This window comes from Athalia rosae, chromosome 3, assembly GCF_917208135.1.
Source record: "Athalia rosae chromosome 3, iyAthRosa1.1, whole genome shotgun sequence".
Lineage (NCBI taxonomy): Eukaryota > Metazoa > Arthropoda > Insecta > Hymenoptera > Athaliidae > Athalia > Athalia rosae.
The window spans coordinates 17,060,515-17,082,417 of NC_064028.1; the positions used below are offsets into that span (position 1 = coordinate 17,060,515).

A 21,903-nucleotide genomic window follows, 5' to 3' on the forward strand; every position below is an offset into this window, starting at 1 on the left:
GCTTCAACCGTGATCGTGCCGCACAGCACCGCATTCGCCCACCCTTAGGACTTTGCCGACGAATGAATTTGTAAGCTCCGCGTTACCGTACACCCCGTGCCGCCCCCTCCCCCGAAACCCCCCCACCCCCCTGCATATAATATATCTCCCGCCTCGCTTACCGCCAAAATTTCAACTAAAACCTCGAAACGACCGGCGCCTTCTACACACGTCGTGCCGCGCAACATTTTTCTGCCATTTCCTTCGTTTTGTTGGCCTAATTTTCCGTGGCATTCGATTCAGTTTCGGATTGACTTGTCACTGGAATCGAAGTCGCGAGTACATTCGTACGATGTACACGTGTACGTGGTTGGCACACCCGCGCGTTCGTCGACTCGCCTGACTTTCTCAGCGACAAGAATTTGTCTCGATGATACGACGACACTGATCGATCGAGATTATCGATCGTTGTCTCCAAGTTTTCCCTTTTTCCGGAGTCGAAATTCTGCAATCGAAGTACGGACGCCACCCCCGTGAGAGAACTCGGGGTGAAAGTACCCGTATAACGCAATTTTTATTTCATCATTTGCTTTCATTTATTCATCAGTTTTGTTTTAGTAAAATTTTATTTCATTACCCTTTAGAATCTTTGAGGGTGTTTTTATTGAAACGTTTATAGTATACATGCGTAACGCGATACACATTCGTTACTCGATGTTTCCGCTACACCGAAACGTGCACACTTCCGACGACTTAACAAAATCCAGCAGAAAATATATGACATTTCGCAGAAGTTTGCGAATTTCGTTGCGAACATTTTTCCCAGGTTGATGGGAAGAGCTTGACCGTCCCACGGAGAGACGGGCCGGACGGAGAACCAGTTTTTGTGTAAAGATAACATGTAGATACGCAGTTTTGCGGTATGCATTATATTCATATACCTTGATGTACGTACGTCTGCGTATGTATACACGTATACATATATCATGTATGAAGAGAACGTTCGCTTAGGCAAACTTGCCCCAGTACCACAAGAACGACCCACGCGAAACAATGAAATTCGAACGACTTTTCGTCGAAGCGAATTACCGAAACTATTTGACACGTGTTTAAAAAATGAAGAGGAAATTATGTAGGAGAAAAAAGAAGAAGAAGAAGCGGGCACCGCAAAGGCAAACATCTGCTGACCTTTTCTCCGGTTTTTCAATTTTCCATTCACTCGGTCTCTTTCGGAGAGCGGAGCGAACCGAACATCCCTTGTTTACCCGTCGTTCATACCTTTGGCCGGAGATAATTTACTTTTTAGATGCAAGGCAGACACACTAATAAGTTGAAACCAGTCAATTAACGCCTGGAAGCCGAGAGCGCCGATGCCCGAGGGCCCGAGTGGTCCGCTCTGCGGAGTCCAAGTCGGGCGAGAGATTCTCGTCCTAAATAAACAGTTCGGTGCACAGGTGTTTGAACGAAGACGAAAGGGATGTCCAACGTTCTATACCAAGCGACTTTCCGTCTTCCCCACGTCTTCGCCTTCGCCCGCGCTCACCCTCCCCGCGCTCACCCTTCACGGTCTCGTTCCACGCGCTTCTGCTTCTCATTCACGCTCGTTCGCTTCGCCCGTTCAACATTTCTCTCCCGTTTCCAATACATCTACGATGTATATAGATCCAATCCGCACGCGTGTTGTTCAATAATTTATTTCCCCGAATACACATAGGTAATATATTTTCCCCTCTGTTCCTTATTACGTCGAATGTGTGAAATACATTTTACCGGTTAATCGGCTGCAAAAGTTAAAACGGATGAAAAGAAGAGAAGAAAAGAAAAGAGAAAAAAAAACAAAAAAAAACAAGGAAATGTGTAAATATATTACTTTCAGCGAAATAAAACGCGGGAATAAAAATGTGGTTTAACCGTCTGTGCGTATACCAGGTATAATAACTACGCGACCCGCACGGTTCGTTTGCGTTTATGTTTTTCATCCCCCTATAATTTCTTCTAGCAGCAGGTACCCACTACTTCGCGTACGCATCACGCACGCTGCTGGTTTCCAGTCTAGGGAATAACCCGAATCACCCCTTTTGTACGCCCCCTTCCCCCCCCCCCCCCTCCCCCCCACGCATATACTCACCTAATTCCTAGAGCATATCGAATTACGAGAGCGCTTTGTTTGGCCGCGTCAAGTGAAGAGTGTGAGTTACTGCGGAACGGTTTAAATGCACCTCCATACGTACGGTAAAACAAGTTTAACAGCATCCCTCTCAATCAGACCTCGACGTCTAGTTCCTGCAGTACACGTTCAAACGTACGTACGTATACCTCGTAGGCATCCGACGTCATTATATCCGTGTATGTGTGTGTGTATATATATATATTTATACATACATATACGTACAGTACGGCTTAAACGCCACCGGTGAAATTCATCTACATCAATTCGATTAGCTGATTGCCCTTGCAGTAATATACCCGATCCAAGTTACGTACGTCGCTGATAAAAAAAAACAAACAAAAAACAAAAAATGAAATAAAATAAAAAGAGAATGAAAAAATCAAAAAACGAACACTTCGCTCGCTGGTTGGAATTTTCGAGTTACGTGTACGACGCCGCGAAGTTGCATAATTGTAAACACGTTGCAACCCTTTCGCGTTCGTTAGATCCACCTGTAACTTCTGCAGCGGACGTCTCGGTTGGTGTACCCTCAACAGGGGTGATGGGCTAAGAATTTTATCGACGTGTTTCAGTGAAGAAAAAAAAAAAAGATACGGGGCTACGGTCATCCCTTGCGTAGGTGCGTCGCATGGATCGAGAGTAGAATTTCCTTACGCCCTCGCGCGTCGCCCCCACATCCGATCGCCAGTATCCTCGGATTTTCCGCTCCTCCTCGCTTCGGCTTCCGTTCCTTTCCTCCCCTGTCCCTTTGCTACTATACCGCGTCGATCGTTCCTCTCGTTTCTCTTCATTATTATACGCGTTTGTCGCGCACCATTGTCGAGAGTTCGAGGACGGGTGGGTCGTTAGCGAAAATTAATACCCGTTTTTGCCTCTTTGTTTTTTTTTTTTTCTTCTCTTTTCTGTTGTTTTTCTCCTTCTCCCCGATTTCTTTCCCGTTCCTTTTCTCGTTTTTACCATTTTTTCTTTTCCTTTTCTAATTTTATTTTTCCTTTCCCTATTTTCCTCTCCTTATTATTATATTTATACACGCACGAGAGAACAACGTCGTGATTCGCCTCTCCGCGTTTTCCACGTTTTTTTCTTATTCGTATAATCTCGAAGCGGTAAAATGATTTCTCTATGAATAAATAAATAAAATGAGAAAATAAAGTGGACCCGGCCGCGAATATTAATCGGAATTATGCTAACGATCAGCGTAATAGGCCTCGAGTATGTGTTGCATAATTTCGAGTGAGCCCGGCGGGAGGGGGGAGGGGGCGAGGAATGATTTCTTGGGGGAATTGAGAGCGGACTTGACGTACGTTGATAACCCAGATCCGACGTGTGTACGGGTCGGGATATACACGCGCGTCGATTCCGTTACTTAATCCTCGGTACGGCGAGCCGTATACATACGATGTAATAATCTGCCCTCGGTTCTGCACCAGGAAAACGGAAATTCCCTGAACGGCGATTGGCAGGAGATGCTCCTTGGGGTCGTCATCAGTGCTGACGGCACGTGACTGCACCCGAAGTCGTCGCGGAGTCGTCGCGCCGCTTCGATTCCATCGTCCGCACATCGTACACGTATGGCGTCCATGTATTCACGTGACATCCGAACGGATGAGGAAGCAAAAGTTATCGGGAATCATTCCCGTTTCGTACGGAAGCTACGGGGTTGTTTCGCTCAACGTCGTACAAATTACCGCGAATTATTCATTTTGCATTTATACGCGCGAAACGTGTCTTCGACCGGATCTATTTTTGGACGACGAACCGATCGATTTACCTTATCTCAAAGGTATATAATTTTCATGACCTAAGGTTCGCGGTTGCCCACATTATGGTATGTATGTGTATACGTTGGTCCGCTCTCTCATTCGGATGATAAACTCGTTCGATAATTAATCGAATATTTGCCGTTTCATTCCTACCCTCGAAAATTTCCGAAATTATACTGCTGAAAATCCTTTCGATTTCTTCTCGCTCGACGATGAGCGACGTGACAAACGACGACGTCGCGAACCAATCGACGAAGTTTTGCGTTCGAACCGTTGAGAATAAGCAGCGCGTCATGAATTCCCGGCAAGTGGTGAGAATCGGAGTAGAGTCAGCCGGCCGGAGCGCCGAGTGAGACGAGGCGAGGAGTAGGGGAAGAAGTGAAATTCCCCCGTTGGTGGTCAGACGGTCGCTCCGCGAGACGTCGGCCGAGCAGGAGAACAGGGAAGTCGTGGGGTCGGCCGTTGCTAGTTTTTATTACTCGGGGATAAGGAATCTGCTTTAAAGCTCTCGTCGGGGCGAAACTTTCGGTGATTGAATGCCGTTCGGCGGTTGTACGGACCGTCTGAAAAACCTTCGTTAACGACGTAACCGGGGAAAATGGGGTAAAAGGCTCTTCCTCCTTCGATCGGATGTGTGCGGTAAATTCCGACGACGAGGACGACGAAAAGCGCCGATCGAAGCCCGGGGAGGGGGGGGGGGGGGGGGGGGGGAAGAGGCCAAAGGAACGTTCTTACGACGAATATAAGTCACGGGAAATATGTGAAAAGCCGCTGACCGACACGGGGGGGGGGGGGAAATCAATCGATTTAAGCCCCTCCACGAATATTATACTTGTCCGAGCGTGTAACGTAATAGTCGACAAATCGCGAGCGAGCGAAATTATACACGCGTAACAAAAATAAAGAGAATGAACGCGGTTCCGTACACACACACACACGCACGCACACGATATAGGTCTTTTCGTTCTGTACGTGAAAATCGTGCAACGGAGCGGCTAGGTGGAGTAACGGTGTGCCGGCGCGTCTACTCTGAAAGTACTTTACGTCCGTACGTATGCATGGTACCTATATCATTGCCCGTAACTATTACCGCGTTCTTTAGCTGCAAACCGCTTGACTTTACACGCAAACTTACGTATTATACTTACCGTGGGCCGTTGTTGTGTAGCGTTAAATAATTACACCCCGGTACAGTTTACACTGTGTGCATACCCATGTGCTTAATAAACTTCCGTGATTCGGAAATAATAATACAATTCGATGTGGCGTAAGAAGTTTCGAGGTATCCAATGTGTGTGGGAACGAATCGATCGATCCGATGAGAAATGGGACGAGTATAAGAGAACGATAAATCGTCGGTGAGGATCGCACGTCCGGTGAATGCCGTTCGCGACCTCCTGTATTTCTGAATGAACGAAGAGTTTTCCTTTCGCGTTCTGTGAAAAAAAAAACAAAAAAAACAAAACAAAAGAGAACAAAAAAACCGGAAAGATAATCGAAACTGGAACCTAGATGAAAAGATCATCGGTAACGACGTCGGCGTCGCCGTAACGAAAATCGGTGCTTCTTTTCCGTACCTCCGTGTCCGCATGACCTCGTGGCTTGCGATTTAATCCGTCGAGGCAGCGACGGTCTCGCGACTCGGTTCGCTCGTAACAGGCGAGTATAACGTTGGAAAGGAAGAGGATGATCGGATCCTTCGATGAACCAATCGAAGGCGTAGCGTTCGCCCGACGGTTTCCACCGATTCCGGTAGGTATACGCGGTCCGTTCCAGAGGAAGGTAGTTTTGAGAGAACACGGGGAGGCGGAGGGGGAGGGGGACGGGGGGAGGGAGGGGGACGGGGGGGACCCGGCGGTGGGTTACGGGGGATCGAGGTTCGGAGAGGACCATCGCGGTCCATACAGCCGCGGCATATAGCTTTTAGTTCTGTATGAGAGTAAAAGGATGGCAGAGCGCAAGCGCGTTTATTTCCCGTTTCTCCTAACGCTGCCTTCGCCGCCGCGGTGCGGTTCCCCTCTACCGCCCCACCCCAAAAGCTTCGGTCCCCCGCCCCTGAATCGGTGCCCCACCACCCGTGCCGCGTACCCCTGCACCCCTCTTCTTCCCCCTCGGGGAAACCCCCGCCCCGCTCCGCGAGTGCAGTGTCGCGTTGAACGTCTCACAGAGCGCGTCGCACGTAGGAGAAGTGGCCGCCGCCCGTGTCAGCAGCAGTCGCGTCGTAACCACGTAACTCGTCTTAGTTTTTAGTAGTCAGTAGTAGAGACCGCGTCGTCTGTAATTGTCGCCGCAGTCATCGTCGTCACCGTCGTCAACGACCGACTGACTGACTTGACCGATCAGACGTCGACACCGCTCGTATATCGCACGTATACGGTTTTCTCATCCCCTCCCGAAAGCAAAAAAAAAAAAAAACAAAAAAAAAACAATCGAAACCACCCCGATTGGTAATACGAAAAAATCGAACCGAAAACCAGAGAAACCCCCTCGATACGACAAAGAGATATATATACGTACGACAAAGAAAAAAACCAAAACAACAACAAAAAAATCGTGATGGAGCCCCAAAGTCAGGAGATAGTGGCCAGCGGATCACCCGCCGAGGTGCCAAATGATCCAGGGTACGAAACGAGTAAAATATAATCTTATAACGATAAATATTCATTCATCTCTACTAATTAAAAAAAAAAAAAAAAGCAAAAAAATGAAGCAAATGAAAAAAAAAAAAAAATTCTCCTATCGGGGTAATCGCTATTTAAAAAATCGTTGATAAACTAAAAAAAAAAAAAAAAAAAGCGTAGGAGAAAAAAATCCATCTAAAAAATACAGTTACCAAGTGTGCTAAGGCCTGTATAATTTTTAAACAGAAAAAGAAAAAAAATAAGTTGTGTTCCGTTTTCTGGAGTGGCATATATATGTATACGGATATATGTAGAAAAGGAATAAATGATATATATCTATATACCTATATGATAAATAAATATATATGTATATATATATGGATATATATGGGGTTGTTTTTATTTGATGTGTATACACATGTTCGTATACATATGTATGGTGATTTGTCCTTTAAATTATGGTGTTATGTTGTTCGAAGAGTTTATTATATATATATATATATACATAGCATATATATATATACACACATATATATATATGATGGGATAGTGGTTGTTTTTAATAAATTGCCAACACATAAATTTAATATATGAGTTTTATTTCCTGTATCCAACGTTTAACTTCAAAAAACAAGGAAACCAAAAAAATGCATCGAGCCGTTCGCATGCTTCACGCGCGATGCACTCGATCCGCGGTCCAGCCGCTCTCTCTCTCTCTCTCTCTCTCTCTCTCTCTTTCTCTTTCTCTCTCTCTTCTGAAATTCTCTTCGAATTCTATGAAACCTCATCGCTGTGATGGATTCACCTTCATCCGTCCGTCCAGATCTCTGTTTGCCTTCTATATTTCATCTTCTAATTCTCTGCTCACTTTTCATTCCACCCCCAGCACTACCGTCTCTCTCTCTTTATCGTCGCATGCACGCGCACCCCCGCGTTCGCTTCAGTTTTCCGTATATAAATGCATTTCTTGCTCTCATACGTGCGACGTAGCTGCACATAAAATATGTATCTTCTCGGCGTTCTGCACGCGTCTTGTCAAACGAACCTCGAGGAACGACGTCCCTCGTCCGTTTGTTTGCTCAAACGCGCCCTACTCTCGCGTACACCTTCACCACCTCCACCGGCGCGACCACCACACCAACACCACCTCCTCCACTACCACCACGTTAAAGAGTCTCGAATTCCACCGGTCGCGCGTTGGCCTTCGCGCCGCAAGATCGATATTTAAATACCCTGTCTCACCTCCCCCTGTACAGCCCGTGGATGTTGAACGCGGTAAATGTTCACCTCGGTATTCACGACTAGAAACATTTCAACGGATAAATTTTGAAAAAGAACATTTCAATATTGTACACCCGATTGTTTTCGATCGGGTCGTGACGGACGGAACGGTCTCATTTCACGACGAATTCCTTGCAGAACGGTCGCCGATTTTTCGTTATCTTCCTCTTGAATTTCGCCATTGATCACGATTACCCGAGCTCTGGATTTTCATAATCGGGGATGATTGAGTTTCATACTTTCCCTCTCGAGTTTTTATTCGTGCACAGGAGAGCAGGCTAGACCGACTGAATCGCGTGCGTCGAGGCGATGATACAAATAAAATGCATAATAAATTCCATCAGTGGTTCTATGTTTCCAGTTGTTCGATAATTATTTCATTTAATTTATTTAATTATCAGAAATCGGTACGAAAAAAATCCCAATTAAATCAAAGAAAAAAAAAAAGAAAGAATTTCATGTATAGAAAAATGAAAAAGATAAGTAAGGCAAAAAAGCAAAATCATAAAACACGAAGAAAAGAAAGGAGAAAAAAAAAAATGGAAAAGGAAAAGGAAAAATTTATGTTTTCGTTTAAAAAGTTCAGTTTATTGAAGTGTGGTGACACCTGGCGAGAGAATATGGAATCCCAATCGCAACGGGGTAGTAAGCTCTAATAAAAGCTGCGCTTACACCCCCCTATGCGAACACCTTATACTACGTACCATTCGCATACAACGATTTGGAGCCAGACGATCATGCGGTGTGTGCTGACGGATTCATCTTTCTTTTCTAGGAAAATGTTCATCGGTGGTCTGTCTTGGCAAACCAGTCCAGGTGAGACACACTACTTTTAACTATAATAACAACGAATAAGAAGCCCATTTGTAATAATAATATCCCAATCTTCATCCATTCGAGAACCGAATCAGGTGCGGTATTATCGTTATCGCGTCGCGTGTGATAAAAATAAAGGAAAACGAATCGTAGGGTCGGAGCTTCGGATTCCGTTCAAATATAGAGAAATGATAATTTTCGTCCGATACATTCTGGCCCACGATTCTTATCGACGGGATTCCAGGCCGCGTCTTTCTTAACACGCAATATTATCTCATAGTCCGGTCACGTGTAGCTTCGCGATGCATCTGCCGAGACGGACGCGCGGAGATACGTATGTCGTACATACCTATTTACAGTGACGGTCGGCCGACAAGACCATCGCCAATCGACGTATAAATTATTTCATTTCGATCTCCGGTTTACGTAATTCGTATACTTCCCGTCCTTCCTGTTAGCCGCGGCTGATTATGTTCTTGGTTATTTGAACGGTCGGTCGGTCGGTCGGCCGGCAGGCAGGTAGAGATCGTTAGCTGGGATGGGTCTGTGCATATTGAGTCGCGGGCTTATGCCCATTGAAAAAGCGAAGCAAAAGTTCCTGATCCAATATCCGGTTTACCGGACACATTACGATATCGCGCGCATGTATATCGCCACGTACACCCACCTACGTTGACTTTGCCTACGTGCAACGTGATGTACAGGTGTGGTGTGTGTGTGTGTGTGTGTGTGTGTGTGTGTAGATACGGTGACGTAGCGCAAAATCAGCGGCAGCTATTAGTCTCTACGTACGTACGTACGGAGAAACGATGCTGCGTCTATTCTAATGCGGATACGTACATCTATGGCTATATTGAAATAGAAATAGGTATATGTAATTGCGAATATATAGGTAGGTAGGTACATCTGCATACGAGCATATAGCGTATTTACTACGCTTCCTCCTCCTCCTCCTCCTCCTCCTCCTCCTCTCGTTGTCGTTGTCGGTTGTCGTTGCCGTTGTATTGCGACGCGGTTAATTACGCGACGAAGATATTATCAAGTACCGACCCACCCACCTGTGTAGGTATAACCACCCACCTATACTTACGCATATGTGCGATATACATAACATGGGGAACAACGCAAGCCCGGGACTATTATTCAACCCGTAGTTTAATCCTTTTCTTTTTATCACCGTTGGTTGGCGTTGCGGATTGCTGCCGCTGCCTCTGCTGCTGCACAACTTTCAGCTCCAGAACATTTTTACCACGTACTCCGGGCGTACGTAGTACAAGACATGTATACATATACGTGTATATGCAACGTATATAGATGAGATCGTAAAAGCACACGTGCGAATGCATATATTGCCGTGTTTACCTATTTCTACCGGATTTCCACGCGTTCAATTTCGGCTTAGCTTCCCTACCACGATAACGGCAAAACTTGTACCTGCGCTTTGCTCGTTATTCGAATTACGTCAATTCTTCTTTATATAAAACATATTTAGATTCGAACGAGGAAATTTCCTTCGATTCAAGGCTAGATTCGCGACACTGTCCTCCCACGGGTTCCCCGTCCGTGCATCGTGAAATAATGACCAACTACCGCCCCACTTTTCTTCCAATTTATGAAGAAACTGATCGTAGATTCGCCGTCGTGATCCCGTGTAGCCCGATTCAAAAAGACTGGTAACGTTGAAGCATTCATACAGATGTACTACCTATACCCACTTATAGCACGTGGATATATTTAAGGACTCGAGTTTAGTCTGGAAATAGATCACGGAATCCGGCTGTACGGAGAGAGAAAGAGAGAGAGAGAGAGAGCGAGAGAATCGGAGAGAAAACGAGATAAAAGTCTGGCTGTCGGTCAACTGTTTTATTCTATTTATTATTTATTTTTTTCTTCGAGTTTATTCTCATTTTCCTCACACTCGTCACATTGCGACATCTTCGCGGACGATACGATCCTATCGGTTATAATTTGCTGATTTTTTATTTTTTTTTTTTCCCCCCCAAGCGGATGCGGAAAATAACCGTTAAAAAAAAAGAGGTTAATGAATTTTGATTATATATATATAGCGTTTATTTTTCATTCATGATTGAATAAACGACGTTGGGAACAGAGATGAAAAGAAAAAAAAAAAAAACAACGCGAGATAAGATAGTGGGGGAATTTTGATGAGCTAATTGTAAGATGTGATTGGCGAGCGAGAGATTGCATAGAAAATTTTCCTCGCGTCGTAACTTGTGTGCAGCCGTTATAACGCGAGGCGAGTACACACACGTACGTTACACGTACGAGGATATAATTACTGAAAATTGTCTAAAAACAAATTATGTGTATTAGAAGGTCTCGGAGACGTGCATGACGCGTTTGTACGCACTGCATGGTGTAACGCAACATCCGTACGTACGTAGGAAGAGAGAGAATCTAACTTGGGGTAAACAGGCGGAGGTGGAGGAGCGGCGGTTAGCTGTGTATAGTAATATCAGCGTTATTCCTAGCGTTACATAACGTCATTCTCGCGTGGCACGCACGAGGCAAAAAGAATCGAAGATATCGCGAGAGAGGAAGCGAGCGATGAAGAAGATCCCCGATAAAGAGTGAGATGAAAGACCGTGACGAAAAGAGGTGCAGAGGCGAGAATAAGAAAAAGAGTTCGGGAGGAGGCTGTTGTTCCGTAGTTTGCGAGGTTATTTCTTCGAATCGTTTCGCTCGACACGCACGCTCCTCTCTGTCACGATCTCAATAATCACGTAGCCATTGCGCGGCACATCGCGATTACATAAAACAACCTTCGACAATAATTTAAGTCTGTGCCGTTAGTCAAGTTCTGTTGAAAGAATCGCGCGCTTTTTTATCCTTTCGTACGCAGCGACGAGCTATTGAACAAGAACGAAACGAGAAGAATGTCACCGATTATAGTGAGCTGCTTTAAATTCCGATCGAAATTAGGCTCCAAAAATTCAATCGATCGATTGCAACTCCCATAAAATTTCTAATCACCCAAACGTCGTAGGTATATAGCTGGAGGTGGTGCAAGGTTCGGCGACACTCCAGAGACTTACGATACAGTTATGTATGTATGTATGTACAGGGCATTTCAACTCAACATAGAGGTTGAAACCGTGGGGCAATTATCTGCCAATTATCGCTCGGTACTGCGGCAAACTACGGTGTACAAGAAGTTTCCGAGAAGCTTGTATTACCTAGATGCGAAGTCCGTCGAACTTTCTATACGCGTAGATTTCGCTATACCTTTCCCCCCCCTCCCCCCCTGCTACCTTGTCACATTATGCTCTCGCGACCGGTAATTATACCAAAATGATAATTCGAGCGTACACCCGAAGGTAGAAGGTAGAATTGCAGTCATTGCGGGTTGATATTTATTTATTTTCTCCGGTTATAACGCCGATAATATCCGTGGTTTACAGTACGTTTCGCTCGATATTTGGATGTATATTTCTATTTATAGTACGTAGTATCATGAGAATCGAGTGACATAATCCGTGCTACGTAGCGTAGTGTATTCTTGATCGTGAAGACTGTTCTGCCGGATGGATTATATCTTTGAATCATACCTCGTTATACCGTCGATATTGAGAGTTGAGCATTGAAATACGAGCTCGGCGAGTTGCAGGCGCGCTTTCACCGTGACTTGCGACTACGGTATATACCTTCTTCTGTACAACGTTATGCACCAACCGCGACGAATCAATCGCAGAAAAAGATACCTTTTCCTCTTTTTTTTTTTTTTTTTTTTCTTCTTCCCCGTTTTCTATCCCACAATGGAATCGTGTCCAATCGTATCGAACGCGGTCTTGCGGGTATTCGGACCAGACTGTGATATTCGAGCGCTCGATTTACATATATGTACGTACGTACGTACCTGAGCCGTCGATGTAACGACGTTGACGAAAATTATGACGTGAGAAATTGCCTGGTATACAGATTTGATAACGTCAAGCCGGATTGAACATTAACCCTGAAGGGGTATTGTGTCTAATAGTAATATCTGCACCACCGTATGTGATTAGGCTTTCTGTTTGCATTAACACCTAAACTCACATCGTTGATCATCAATTCATCGGGAAGTCGTTATCACGGCGATGTCGTCGTTTACGGATATAATAATCTAACGAAAAGTTTTGTTTCTCTATAGTGATCGAGTGAGTAAACGTAATAGCTACGGGCTATGAATGAAGACGTATTTCCAACGTACGGTAACACTGTGGATAAAATGCTTCAATTGAAATACCTACTGTACTCCTTCATCTCGCGCAGCAAATGTGCGAGGTAATCCATCATTGGTGAAAATATACATGTATATATACACAGACACACGCACACACACACACACATATACAATGTATCAAGATGACTCCGCTCTACGTACCGTAGAGCGTTAAACTGCAGTTCGAATTTGAAGAGTGGTGAAAGGTCTCTCAAGGCAGGCAGCTGTTGCTGCATCCGAGTGATGAAGGAGATAATAAATGCGAATTGATCACCGTGGCGTGGACGATATGATTGCAATTTTTCAGTAGACTACGTTTCACCCCCTTCATTTTTTAACAGCTCTTAAATTCCGATCGATCATCGTGTCTCGTTTCGAGACTGCGAAATGACGCCCATTACGCAGCTTATCATCGCAGACATCGTCTTCGTAACGTAAAGAGAAACGAAGTTTGTGCGTAAACGCGTTTCACACCCTCGTTCGTATCATCGGGTATTTCGAATTTTCACGGTGCTGTGCTAGATGGGGAAACTAATTAACGTTGAACACGTGATTTCATTTCCCGTTTCCCAGGAAAACCCCTTTCGACTCGAACCCGTTTACCCGTTCTTCGGTAAAACCCTTGGTGTCCGTGTAGCTCCGCAACGATATAAATCGAAGCAACTCGCGAAGGGTGGAGAGCGGCGGGAACAACTCGCTCGGAGAAATGTAAGGAAACGAACGAACGGAACCACCTTCCGCAAGCCCGTTGGAAGAGAGACGCGGACGTCGCCGCAGCCCTCGCTCTCCTCTTCCCCTGTTTATCTTCTTTATCGCAGCCGGGCCTATCTCTGTTTCTCCTGAACCCTCCACCTCCACCTCAATCTTGACATAAATGAAAAAAAAAAAAAAAAAAAAAGAAGAAAAAAAAAAAACGGCCGGTCTTCTCGTCCGTCCGACTACTCCGAATAGCGGCGGTCTAATACTTTCGACAAAGCCCTTTCCTTAATACTTCGCCGGGTTGCGGAACGAGCGCGTTCGTTAACCCTTCGTAAGCTATCCCCCGTGCAACTTTATTTTTTGTCGAAAAAAAAAAAAAAACAGCTTCGCGGAGGGCGTAATTTTGAGCGAGGGACGAGCGAATTATTCGAATTTTCAAAATGGCACGATCGCGCTGTCAGGAAATCTTCTTTCTTCTCGTCGCTCTGGCGAACTTTGGGATAATTTTTCGTTCGTCGTCGTGACGCGTGTGACGCATTTTTATTTATAAGTTTTGTTTTTTGTTGTTTCTTGTTTTTTTTTTGCAGGAAGTAGGAGAATAAGATATTCGTATTAAACTCACGCTTAGCTGTATCGGGTTCTATCCGCGATATACGAGATGAGTACTTCGTATCACATACACAGGGTCGTCGAACTCACGAGCTTCGCTGTTGTGTAGTACGTGCATAATCTGAGTTAGTTTTGGCCTCAAGCGTGAATCCGAGTGTTCCGTGACTCGCGTGGCTCCCGAAGCGGTCCGTGCAGTAATACCAGGTATAACCGTACGCACAGCTACGGGTATTAAGGAACCGAGTGGATCTCAAGAGTCGATCGAATCCTTCATATTTATACGTAAGATATATACGTATACATATGTAAATAAGCAAAGCCATAGTTTGCCTCGGACGGATAACACGTATATTTTCACCTTGTAACTCGTTGCTATCCACGTGCGCTTGCCGGACACAGGCATGTGCACACGATACGTACTTTCCTATGGAAATTATACGCGTCGTAGAAAACTAATCCCCGACGACGAAAATTATATCCGTTTATCATCCGACGCGGGTATCGTCCCGTCCTCGTGTACGGTGTACAGTCGTGGCTTCGAATCGCGTTCTTTTTTCTTTTTCAAAATCTTGGAGCAAACTTCCATATTTCATCATCGCATGTGCGCTCTCTCCGTGCTTCAGAAATCATAACGCGACTTGCGTACGTCACGTAGTCGCTTAAACGTCCGCTGATAACTGACTCACGTCTAGTTTCGGACAGCTCTAGATAAGAAAAGATCGATCGATCCGGTGTATCTGAAATCAAAAGATCTGGATTAGTACGAGTGTGACTTGACGAATAATTTTGTCTTTCGTTCACATCCGGCGCGGATCACACGGATGCGCCGATCGATGGAAATAAGAGAAACGAAAGAAGACTGAAAAAGGGGAAGATTAGTCGTTGGCGAATCGAAAGTATATCGACTCTCCCGATTTATCGGACCGCGCAACGAGTCATCGAGAAACTGTGAAAAGATATCAAGAGGAGAGACACTTTTTATTTTCTCTCGCTTACTTTGGTTTTTTTTTTTTTCCCCTGACCTGACGACATCGACGACGACGACGACGACGACAGTCGGCAGCCGATACATCATATTGCTGGTGAGGCAGAGTACAAGGCTGCAGCGGATTCGCTTGGGTCTCCTGACCTAAGACACGGAAAGATAGCGTGGTCGTTCTCGCTCGTTTCAGAAGAGCGCGAGCTATTCCCGGTCGATTTTACGTTCGCTAATATCGTGAATCATCCGTTCCAACGTTTGATAGCGAAAATTGAATCTACAGTGTTCTCGCGATCATTTTTGCATGTGGTTTTACCCTCTGTCCGCGATTCGGTGTACACTTACTCGAATCGCGAAAAATTATTCGCGGGTATAAGATGCGATTTTTGAGTATCGATCTGCACGGGAAAGAAAAAGAAAAAAAAGCAACGAAATAAAACGACGACCGAACGTAGGGGCAATGATTTTTAATCGACGTCAATTGCCGGTAATCACAAGCGTGTATACGTATCGTTTAGCGTCATTTGATCCTTGATCCGATTCGGAATTAACGTGCGTTCGCCCGGTCCGCGTTCGTTCGGAAGACAATCGCGTTCGGGACGATATGGATATCAAACGTTGAAGCGTTTTCTCTTGAATTTTTCGTAAGCTTCGTTTATCTTCGTCACCCACCTATATTGTACGTACGTACACTTGTAACTCGTTTACGCGAGGCGTTTGATGGTTTTACGCGATCAGGTGAAATTACGTAGTCGTAAGTCGCTAAATTGCTACCGATATTAAAGGCGTGCATACATTATATATCGGCATACCGCATGCCGCCGTGCCACTCGCCCTACACGGGTAACAGGGGTATCCAATTTCCACGTTACCAGATGCTGAGGAATTTCGCCGCGTGGGACAAGAGGTATACCTTATACCGTATGTATGGATATGAGTGTATTATATATCTCGTGCCTCGAACATCCTACCGTCGACTTATTATCCGACTTTCTCTCTCTCTCTCTCTCTCTCTCTTTCCAATTTTATACCACACCTACACGCGACTCGTGCCCCGGTAACGATATCTCGACTCCGCACTTCGCGTAACTCGATTCCCTCCACTTTATTTTTCTTTACGCCTACCGAACTTAACCGTCGAGTTTCAGCGAAATCGCGCCGTACGGAAATCGAAGCGTGTCGCAGGTAGACGCTCGAGCTGATGCGACGGAAAAATGTCGAGCTAATGATAATTTCGCTGATTTTACCTCAGCGAGAATCTCTGGTTTCGAAGTCGTCGTGTCATCGGCCGACGAGGATGGTCTCCGTTGATTTCGGTTTGTGGAAATAGGAGTCCCATTCAAATTCCGACGAAGTTGATCTCGCGGTTGTAACCGTACGGTGGTCCGGCTCCAACCCACGTGGTAATCGCGTGGCCTTTCGCATCGCGCGATGGTCCGAGCGAGCGGAGGAAAGAATTGGATTAGCGCACACTACGTGCGATGTACCGCGGGGCCAACGTAGTCGGAGGTTTCTGACCTTGAGTCATTTCAATCCGCGTCGGGCATCAGAATCCGCGGGGGAGTACCGAAATTCATTCGGCTCTGGCTAAATGAGCGCCGGTGCGTGTAATAGCCGCACGTACACCTGTACTAATATAGGTGTGTATATGTATATGTGTGTAACTATTCATTACCGGATGATGTGTGAGTTTATTTACGGCGATCCATACGTGTGTGTGTATACGCCTATTATACGCGCTGATTCACGAGTATCAATAATATACCACGATCTACGACGTACTTTTGTCATCGCCATGGAGTGCCAGTGTTAGATCCCGACTCTAATTTAGATAGTTCCGCGTAACCACGTGTTGACAATGGTCTATTTCAGACGTCGGTAGATAGCGATCAACGAAACAAGCTCATCGCGAGCTTTATATTACGACTATATGACGGCGGTGTACGTCGACGAGATTCCGCGGTCTCTGTCACCCCCCACAGCATCCGGAAATAATGTACTTTTCGTTCGTTTGTTTGTTTGTTGTTTTTTTTTCTCTCTCTTCCCCGCATCTACATATACAACGTCTTTGTCGTCGTCCAAAAGCTGCAGTGGGAAGCACCTGGTCGTGAAAAATTCTTTGATCTTTTTTAATCTCACGTTACTTTTTTCCTTTTCTCTTGTACATTTTCTTTTTGTTTGTTTTATTCGCCTGACACGGGGGAACCGTGTGACCGCGTGGTGTAGCAAGGAGCCAAGCGTGCACGGCCTCGTGTGATCCTCGCCTGTGCACGGTGTCAAACGCACAAAAAACTACCTCAGTTCTGCCGCCACGGTGTAATTTTCCTTATTTTCTCTCTTCTCCCATTTTTACTCTACTCTCTCTCTCTCTCTCTCTCTTTTTTTTTCACCACCGCACAAGTTCAGAGGAATCAAACGAAACGATGTTATCGCACAAACGGAGCTGAACACTGCCACCTATAGCGAGTTAAACTTGGCGCGAGAAGGAACGTGCCGAGTCACATTTTTGTCATTTCTCAACCCCCCACAGCGACTAGCTTCGGATCTTCTTCTTCTTATCGTCACTCGTCTACCGTTTTGCTGCAACGTTGGATATACGTGGTCCAATTAGCGCTAGGTTTTTCGTATTATACACGTAACATGATCCGCGATTTACGTAGATACAAACGTATCCTACATTCTCTGACGTAACAGTTGAAACGAAGTACATTTCGTTACAGGTGTATATCGTGTTGTTGTACACGATACACACCTACGACGTATGAATTTATCGCGGAGGTTTCGTCGGTTTTATAAGTATACGCCTACCTTTTTTTACCAAGAGAAAGAAAAAAAGATGAAGATGACAGAAGGAGAAATACACCTTCCTACTTCGGAGTCACGCGACTTCTCAGCGGATATACGTGCATACAGAGGGGGTCGCAGGTGAAGAGCACGGTCGACGCCTGGTCATCGGCGAACCAACGCGCGTCCCACTCACTCGAAAGCTGCAATACGCTCGAAATTTCGAAGATGATTCGGGACTTCAGGTTGTACTCCATTCGTTCGGTGTACTATTTATCAATCTTTGAGTTTCCAATTAATACAGATAATCGCCATAATGGGCAGCGACCACGCGCTTAACCCACGACCTTCGACGCCATGTATAGCGAAGTCTCCGGACATGGGGTTGCTCATCTCGAATTACTTGTTCAAGTGCACCTCATCGACCCCTTGAGTGTTGCACAATTATTTATGAATACCCTGTATATATATATACGTGTATTTCGTCCACCTGTGCACCTTTACTTGTAATAGCCGGGTACATTACAGTCATTCTGTAGACCCGTAAATGCGTAACTTTAAGCATCGTACAAATGGTTGAAAATTAAACCGAGGCGTATTAGTTGTATGGTGCCTAATTTCAGTGCGTTACTATATACGATATCGTTATCGTCGTTTTACTGGAAAAATGTTGGAACGCATTCGATATGACGAGAACGAGCCTCACTCGAAACGTCTGGTGTAATACGACGTACAGACGGTATAATAAGGAGAAACGGCGGTCCAATAAGACGTTAACGATAATTTGATCGACGGTGTGTACACACACGTACGTTGTATGTACATGACCCGCGAGCGTGCGTGCGTGCGTGAAATGCAATAATAATATTGTAAGTACACACACACACACACGCGGACACGGATGTACACGCACGCGGAAGATATTACATGTAATGTATATATGTATACACATGGAATATCTGCGTACGTACGTATCGTACATGTCGCTCGAAGTTACGTGGTCTATGGGCATGTATTTATTGTATATAGCTACCCGTAGCCGTGGGTAGCTAATATACGTATCATAAATTCATATGGCACTGAACCAATAAAGCGGCGCTGTTTGCCCGCTACATGTTAAGTAATTAGCCCCTGCCTGTACACCGACAGGAAACTAATGCCAGAGGTAGTGGCCTTAAAAACGGGGTGTAGAACAAAGATTTACGTACCATTAATATTCCATCGTATACCAAACGAATATTATATACATATATACATATACATATGCATATGTACACGTCTTATGTACCTCATAACGTCGTATCCTATGTGCACACATATTTATACACGCCAGTTCGCGCAAGGGTCGCGAGTAAAAGAATTTTCGCGATTCGTAGTTTCCTTTTGTTTTTTTTTGGTTTTTTTTTGTTTTTTTTTGGTTTTCCAACGATGTGATAATCCATATGACGTCGTGGCGGATCGATACATTTGTTTCGCAGTAAGAGCGGAGATGCAGGAGCAGCTATAGGGACGCGTTACAGCTGCTTCGGTGTTGTATATGTGAAATCGGATCGTGAAAATATTCAAAGATTTCAACGTGAAACTTTTCTTTTATCTATTCGCAGTACAGTTGGCCATCTCGATTCCAGTTTCGGGCAAGCGCAGCTGCACCGTCGCTAATCCGATAGCGTTGAAAAATCGAAAGAGATTCGCTTTCAATTAAGATTACAGTTTATATGTACACAATAATTGAGAAATTGCTTCAGCGATTCTTTGCGGATAGGGGTCGTTCGGTAAATCCGGTTGATTCCGTTCCTCTGTCTCTGTCTCCCGTATATCTCGGCACCTCCTCTTTTGAAATAGCCTGTATGGGATCTCTTGATTTTCCCCATCCTCCGGCACCTCGCGGATCGTTGGTTTTGTTGGTGTGCAGAGTTGCGGCGTCAGCCACTGTATCTGCTGCAGCGCAGCGAAAGAGGAGGATATATATGTACTCGGAGATTTAGAAACGATGATAAGATTGAGGGCAGGGAAATAGGGGAGAAGGTGCGGGAGATGAGAAGAAGAAAAGAGTATAAGATACTAGTCTTTATTTCGCATTAGTCGACGATCATTTCCAGACCGTTAATTGGTAGACGCTCCCTCTTCGAGCGTGTGTATTATACGTAGCACCAGAGGCAGCAACGATAGATCCGTATCTCTGAAAATACCCTGGAATTTATTCGCTACCCACCGAACCACGAAACATTCGACTTCTTTTCCTTTTGTTTTTTTCTTTATCTCCATTCTATACGCTTTCCTCAAACTAGTAATTCTCTATCCGCCTTGGCTCTTGTCATCATCGTTTCACGGTCTTCGACGGTTGATCACAAAAAACCAGGTGGAATTACAACCGAATCAGGAAGAATGATAAAATGTTCGCTGGTGTCGATCGGTTCCCGCGTCGAGATCTTCTTCAACGGCCATCGACGTTGTTTTACGTCCCATCGGCAGAGCAGTATTTCCATGTATCGTAAGGTCGTGGCAATTCCTCGGTATCTGGTTGACCGCAGCGTCGCTTTACCCCCCTTCCAATTTCACCCGGTTTCGCATCCCCCTACTTTCTCGTAAGCTCTCCTCCGTTCTCTCGTCTCTCCGCTCTCCTCTATTATCTCTTTCATCCCCGAGGCAGCGTCGTCGCGGACCATCCCGACACTTGTTGAGTAAATCCCCTCGGTCCGCCTGACGCACGAGCGCCGCACGAAGATCCCGATACGTACCCGTACGCGTTTATACTTTTCCGTACGGCCGAGGGCCGCGTTACGTACCGACGCATTCCCACGCGTTTACATAAATTTCTACCACTCTCGGTTAATAAAAGCATACCGAAATACACGCGCCTTCGCCCACGCGTCCAACAATAGATTTTACGCGAGCATCCCGCGCACGCGACTGTTTGAACACAACGAGATACGAATATGCACGGTATTTTACAATCTGCATACGTGGAGAAACCGAAGACCGTAACGACGATGGATTCGAAGTAAATTCTGAAAATTCTTACGCGATGTCCTCTCTATTTATACGCACCAGTCGGATGACGAGAGGAACGCGCGACGCTACTTTATATCACGGTCGGGATTACTTTGAGCCGTGAAAAAGATGCAGATTTTTTATTTGTCTGTGAAAAATAAGAAAACAGATCGTCGTTCGGAGAAAAAAAGAGGAGCGCCTACGCACTACGGTAGAAAGATCAAAGATGAGATCCAAATCGCGCACCCAGACTAATTTGATATCGTTAGAGATGCGAAACGATTTTGTATACGAGAAAATTTCTACTCCAATATCAGCGTAAAATTGGATATAGGCTCGTTGTCCATTCGTAATTATCCACAGGTGATTTTTAGCGTTAAAATTGTTTCGTTTGATTCACCCGTCGTGTAATACAAGTCGATCTGTAGACGAGACCGTTCAAGTCCGTCGAGAGAAGTGGACGGAGGGGAAGAAGAAGAAGAAGAAGAAGAAAAAAAAGAAAAAGCTGGGGGCCAGCGTCTAAAAATAAACGTCTGTCGTTGTGTACCGTTGAGTAGTTATTTCATGCGAGCCGAATCATATCCACTTGAAAAAGTGTACATGATAACCGTACACGCGTAACATCTACGTGTGTCCAACGCACGGCAGTCGACGGCGTCGATTCCGATGAAGACATTCTTTCGTTCCGCAAATTGAATTTTTTTCTTACCGGAAGAACACTCGGCTCTGTCGAAAAAATCGCCCACGATTACCGAGGCGAATCGAAAGAGCCGAACTTTTCCGTATCTCGAAATCGAAAGAACGAGAAGGTGAGAAAACGAAAAAAAAAAAAAAATGTCGACTCTCGACGGAAGCGAAGACGTTCCCGGGATATTCGAGGTGCGTGTAAAATTCTCTCGACACTCGGGGTAGCTCTGCGTGAAACGCCGGCGTGCCTCCGGAAGTCTGGGAAACAGCGGGAAACCCGCGAGTATTATACCCGATGCATC

The 21,903-nt window shown here is 45.3% G+C and overlaps 1 protein-coding gene across 8 annotated transcripts in view; it reads left to right on the top strand.

Annotated features, from left to right (window-relative positions):
* Positions 1 to 6,038: 6,038 nt before the first annotated feature.
* Positions 6,039 to 21,903, top strand: part of LOC105690654 (RNA-binding protein Musashi homolog Rbp6) — a 468,805-nt gene continuing 452,940 nt past the window's right edge. For 4 of the 8 annotated variants that reach the window (XM_048652726.1, XM_025747124.2, XM_025747123.2 and 1 more), the window contains exons 1-2: positions 6,039 to 6,533; positions 8,590 to 8,630. In XM_048652726.1, coding sequence (XP_048508683.1) covers positions 6,469 to 6,533; positions 8,590 to 8,630 — 106 coding nt within the window. In that variant the 5' untranslated portion in view covers positions 6,039 to 6,468. The remainder of the gene's footprint in view (positions 6,534 to 8,589; positions 8,631 to 21,903) is intronic. The other 4 variants (XM_025747119.2, XM_025747126.2, XM_025747125.2 and 1 more) reach the window with 2 other exon arrangements.